Source organism: Trifolium pratense, linkage group LG5 (assembly GCF_020283565.1).
Source record: "Trifolium pratense cultivar HEN17-A07 linkage group LG5, ARS_RC_1.1, whole genome shotgun sequence".
NCBI classification, from domain to species: Eukaryota; Viridiplantae; Streptophyta; class Magnoliopsida; order Fabales; family Fabaceae; genus Trifolium; species Trifolium pratense.
Window position 1 is genome coordinate 24,194,753 of NC_060063.1, and position 6,146 is coordinate 24,200,898.

General features: G+C 34.5%; 1 protein-coding gene and 1 pseudogene across 1 annotated transcript; one reads left to right on the plus strand and one right to left on the minus strand.

The window, feature by feature from the left end:
* Positions 1 to 63: 63 nt before the first annotated feature.
* LOC123886298 lies at positions 64 to 1,591 on the plus strand (annotated as a pseudogene).
* Positions 1,592 to 3,233: 1,642 nt separating this feature from the next.
* Positions 3,234 to 5,924, minus strand: LOC123882991 (G-type lectin S-receptor-like serine/threonine-protein kinase SD2-5). Its single transcript, XM_045931676.1, has one exon. It carries the CDS (start codon positions 5,793 to 5,795, stop codon positions 3,381 to 3,383), a length of 2,415 nt encoding a protein of 804 aa, XP_045787632.1. The 5' UTR covers positions 5,796 to 5,924; the 3' UTR covers positions 3,234 to 3,380.
* Positions 5,925 to 6,146: the final 222 nt, after the last annotated feature.

Here is a 6,146-nt window from a genome sequence, read left to right on the forward strand (position 1 = left end):
TGACTTGATCAAGAAGGAACAGTGATAAATTTCAGGTTCTGCATTTATTTTTATTATTCAGCTATGCCTCCTAAATTGCTTCCTAAGATTAGAAAGTTTCCTTCTGGGTGTGAGAAGCGTAAGAAACAGAAAAGACTTAATAAGTTAATACAATCTCAGTCAGGAGCCCTTAATAAATTTATCATAAGACAACCGCAAATTCCTGTTGAAAATCAGAATGTTGGTGTTGGAATTCTTGAAAATATGGAGGAAAATACCAATGTTAATGCTACTGAAAATGAAAATTTAGATGCTCAAAATATGGAGGAAAATGCTAATGTTAATGCTACTGAAAATGATAATGTAGATGTTGAGAATGCTGATAATTCTAATAATGACAATGGTGAAAATATTGATATATTTGATCCAACAATTTGGGATTCTCTTGGGTCTAGAATGGTTCAATTATTAGCAACAAAAGGTTCGAAAAGAGATTTGTCTATTGTGAAGGTCCTAAAGATAAAACAACGGCTAGACGTTTTACGGCTAATTTGTATACTAGAGTTTTATCAAATGGAGAGAAATGCGATAGAGATTGGCTTGTTTATTCAAAAGAGCTTGATAGAGTATTTTGTTTTGGTTTTAGAATTTTTAGAAGAGGGATTGGTAGAGGTCAGTTAGCAAATGAAGGTTTTTCTACTTGGAAACATGTTGGTGAAAGACTTAGGGAGCACGAGACAGGGATGGAACATGTTAACAACATGACTACTTGGTATGAGTTGCGTAAAAGGATGCAAAATTTTCAAACTATTGATAAAACAACTCAAAGGTTGATTGATAAAGAAAAAGAGCATTGGAAAAATGTTTTAAAAAGAATTCTTTCAATAGTGAAATTCCTTGCTAAACATAATTTGGCTTTTCGTGGTTCTAATGAGAGATTGTACCAAAATAGCAATGGGAATTTTTTGGGCTTAATTGAAATGTTAGCAGAATTTGATCCAGTTGTCCAACAACATATTAGACGTATTACAGATAATAAAGTTTATGTTCACTTTCTTGGACATGACATCAAAAATGAGTTAATACTTTTGCTAGCTTCTGCAATTAAAAATGAAATCATTAGAAAAATCAAACAAGCAAAGTATTTCTCAGTTATACTTGATTGTACTCCTGATGTTAGTCATCAAGAGCAAATGTCTTTGATAATACGATATGTGGATGTTGATTCAAGTTCTGTTAATGTTGAAGAATCTTTTTTAGGATTTTTAAAAGTGAATGATACAACTAGTCAAGGACTTTTTGATGTTTTACAAGATGAATTGAAAAAACTTGATCTTGATATATTTGATGTGCAAGGACAAGGATATGATAATGGGTCAAATATGAAAGGAAAACATCAAGGTGTACAAAAGAAGTTTTTAGACATAAATCCAAGAGCTTTTTATACTCCTTGTGGTTGTCATAGTCTTAATTTAACCTAGAGCTTTTTATACTCCATATGGCTAACTCTTGTCGCGAAGCTAAAAACTTTTTTGGAGTTGTTCAACGCATTTATACCATTTTTGCCAATTCTACTAAGATGGCGTATAATTCAAAGAAAAAGACAGTTTGATGAGAATTTGAATACTCCGGTAGTTCAACTATCTGAAGAAGAATCTTTTAGAGTTAATTATTTTCTTAACCTTGTTGATCAAGCTATTGTATCTCTTAATAAGAGATTTGAGCAATACCAACAATATGAAAGTGTTTTTGGTTTCTTGTTTAGTTCTCGAAGGTTTCAATCACTGGACAATCCAACTTTAGCGTCTTGTTGTAGTCATTTTGAAGAAGCATTGAAACATAATGAGCAATGTGATATTGATGGGAAAGAGTTATGTATGGAGTAAAGGTTACTAAGAGAGATGTTGCCTGCAGAAGAAATCGGACCTATTGATATATTAAAATTTTTGAAAGGCATGAATTGTTTTCCTAATACAACTATTGCATATCGAATTTTATTGACAATTACTGCGACAATTGAAGTTGTTGAAGTCATACTTACGGTCTACCATGTTACAAGAAAGGCTTAATGGGTTAGCATTGATAGCAATTGAGAATGACTTGTTGGAGAATATACAATATAAAGATTTGGTTGATGAATTTGCTTCAAAAAATGCTAGAAGGGGGGCTTTTTTTAAGTAGCTAATTTTGATAATATTGATTACAATATGACTTTTTTTTTATTAGTCACAACAATGAATGATTATTTTTTATGTTATTGAAATTGTTTACAATTTAGATATATTATGTTTTTATAAGGGGTCCATTTTTATTTTTTGCCCAGGACCTCTAAATACTCAGAGACGGCCCTGGATCTTGTGTCAAGACGAAATTATGTTTACATTGCGAAGGTTGGCAATATTTGCAGATAATAGAAGACATTTACCTCTGATACTAAATCCAAATGCTTAAAAGCTTCAGAAAAATTCACAACCAGAATCTCCGACTAAGATAAAATATCACTCAAATATTTACACACAATACCAACTTGTGAATCCAGATGATCAGAGTTATCAATCAGGAATTTCTTGACAGTTGCACAAAGATCATCGGAACCGAGCATGGTACTTATTGCATAAGCTTTTGTAACATCAAACTCATGAAACTAGGCTTGATGCCGATTTCATTCAGTGATTTCTCCACAGAGCTTCTGAATTCAGGAACCACTAAGCAAAGCATAGATCCCACATTAACACATAGCTCCTTGTTCGGATAACACCTTTTAGCTCTATAATAAGCTATACGAAAAGCCATACCAGTGTCATCTCCTTCGTCTGGTATATAGAAATCATAATCAACAACAAATCCAATCTTTTTAATTTCAAACTGCAATTTTGCACCTATATGGTGGAGGAACCATGTCGAGTTTTGATCAGTTGACAGATTTGATTCAACAAATCCAGGAATATCCTTTTAACTAACTCATACTCCCTAGTAACTAAATAACCAAAGACTCCTTAAAACTTAGTGAGAGGGTTAACTAATTCAGTGTTTTATCAGATATCGTCAACAGCTGAATATGAGTTGGCATTAAGATCATGAGAACCTTAGATATGTATGTAGGTTACCCCGGGTCATGGGATTCCAATGGCTAGACAATGATATTAAGACAAATTAGTCGGTTGAACTATATGTTGTGGGCATTCGTCCACAGATTATGTGGATTTCCTTGTATCATTGGAAATCCAAATGTTTATGAATTAATGAATGTGAGCTATGTATACTGCGTGTTGATCTACATTTAATATCAACGACGTATGATGATCTGGCCTCTGAGACCCGCTCACCTCAATATTACAATATTACTAAATCAAAATATCCAAAAATAAAAAAGAAGAAAAATCATAGAGTTATTTTTGCTGTTATCTTGGGCCAGAAAGACGAACTGCTGATAGACCTTCACTATTACTATCTGATGGACCAGAAGAGTTACCACCTTCACTAGGTATAGGAACAGCGCAACGACCTTCCAACATTTGAACAACTTTAGTCATGGAAGGTCTCATAGACATGTCTTCTTTTATACACCACAATGCAACCCTTATAGCACATTGAGCCCTATCATCATGCTCGTCAATTTGTAGCTCAGGATCAAGGATATCTCTCATTTTCCCTTCTTCCATCATCTTAAAAGCATAACTAGGAAAATATCTTTTCTCTGAACTCTCATTAGTATCATAATTATTCCTTCCTCCTATAATCTCCAACAACACCATTCCATAGCTGTATACATCACTTTTCTCTGATATTGCATATTTTTTTATCCACTCAGGTGCAAGGTAGCCGCGTGTTCCTCTCATTGTTGTAAAAACATGACTTTGTTCTCTATTCATGAGCTTGGCTAGACCAAAATCTGAAACTTTAGCTGTGAAATGATCATCAAGGAGTACATTTTCAGGTTTGATGTCACAATGAACAATCTTTGAGTCACACTCTTCATGTAAATAAGCTAGCCCTTTTGCTGTTCCTACTGCTATGTTAAACCTTGTATCCCAATCCAAAAGAAATTCACCTTTTTTCTTCTTGAATATCCATTTATCCAATGAGTTATTAGCCATAAACTCATAAACTAGAAGCCTGTGTGTCCCATCAGCACAAAAACCTTTGAGCCTTACTAAATTAAGGTGATGAATGCTTCCAATGATGCTAACTTCAGCTCGGAACTCTTTCTTCCCTTGACCAATACCTTCTAGCTGCTTCACAGCTAATTGAGTTCCATCAGGTAGAGCCCCTTTGTACACTGAACCAAAACCTCCTGAGCCAAGCTTCTCTGAGAAGTTTTTAGTTGCAACTTCGAGATCTTTGTATCGGTAACGGATCGGAATACCGGTTAAATTCTCCAAGAAATGGTCCTCTTCTGATTCTCTAGGAAAATCTAGTAACCTTGTTTTCTTCCTGTAGTATCTAACCCCAAGCAGAAGAGAAATTACAAACAAAGTTAATATGACAGTTACAACAACAACAACAACTATGATGTGTTTATTGCTGCTTCCACTTCCTTTTGTGATTCCATCGCTTGAGACCTTAATGTAAGAAACATAACCAGAATCGCCGTCATCAGATTTCTGAAAACTTCCTACACTTTCCAACAGGAAACAGTTTCCTGAACTTTTATGAAAGAACATTGCAAGGCAAGAGCAATTTCCACGGCAAGACGTTTGACAACCTACCAAATTTGTTTTTGAAAAGGGCTGAAGAAAATCAAGTGCAAAGTAATCAAGCCCATCATCACCTTTCAGAAATTCAATAGACTTTTCTGATTTTTCATCACAAGCAGAAACAAAACCAGGTTTACAACTAGGAAGAACAAAAGGACAACTACACATACGGTTGCCTGTGCACATATAGTAAGGATCACAAGCCTCCGGTGTAGCACAAGGATCTTGCGGTATCCTTATCGTAGAATAACCGATTGATCCATCACTTTTAAACCTGGAGAAAGTAATAACACCATCTCTTCCCAAAACAGCAATCCAAATAGCATTCAAACCTACACTATCAGAGAAAACGAATTGCCACAACAAAGACTTTTTCTCATTATAAAATCTCCAAGAATTATCACTGAGATTCGCCGAAACCACAACATGACCATACTTGTCAATGATTTTACGGTTATCATTCTGCATAGTCCAATAAACCTGTGGAATTTTGAAACCAGCTGAAAGAACAACATTACCAGATTTAATCTCAAGAACATAGGTCAGATTATTTGAATTAGGTTCACTAGTAAGTTTCATTCCCTCTTTGAAAACCTGTTCAGACAACAAAGTATCAGTAGGAAAATCAAAACTTTGCCAAATTACCGTACTATTATCACTCCCAAGTAAAACCAAATTTCCAGTATTCTGCAACACCATTGAAGAAACCCCTTTGTTAATAGTGTTTGTAGACCAGATCAAAATTCCATCTTTTTGTAAAAAAGCATTACCCTTTTTATCAAAGACAAAATTATCACAAACAGGTTTTGCTCTATTAGCAGTCCAAACCACAGTGGAGCTTGATACATGGACGATTACTAATAGTCGCTTGGTTACGTCGTTGGCGGGGATGGTAAAACCGCAAGAAAAATTTAGGTTTTCTGAGAGGAGGAATTGTCCATTTAAGTCAATCCAATCCAATGGAGAACATTGAGTACCAGGTGGGATTTTGCTGATATATTGAATTCCACCACAGAAACATGGTTTTGACATGAGGAAGATGAAAATGAAGAGAACAAGAACAATAAGATTGGATGATGAAAACCAATGTTTTGTTCTTGTTACTACTACTACTACCATGATGAAATTAGAATGGACGAAAATTATGGAAGTTTGTAATAGTAGAAGAAAGAGTGGTGTAGCTGGAAAAGTGTAAAAGGGATAAGAATTTGAACTAGTGGGGGTTTGTGGATTGACATATCTATGGGTGTGCATGGTTTGGAAACCACACCACACCACACCTAATTGATGGTTTTGGTTCTAAACCAAAACCATTTCAATAACAAACCGGTTATTTTTTAAAATTAATTTGGATTTGGTTATTAACCGGATCGAACCAATTTATAACCGGTTTGTAATAAAATTTAAGTTATTCACATGATCCAATTTTAAATAGGTTTTTTACTTAAACTAGTTTTTTTTATTAGTTGA

What these genes read in the sequence shown, in the direction of transcription:
- LOC123882991 (XM_045931676.1), bottom strand. Translation starts at nt 5,795, where the DNA reads ATGGTAGTAGTAGTAGTAACAAGAACAAAACATTGGTTTTCATCATCC.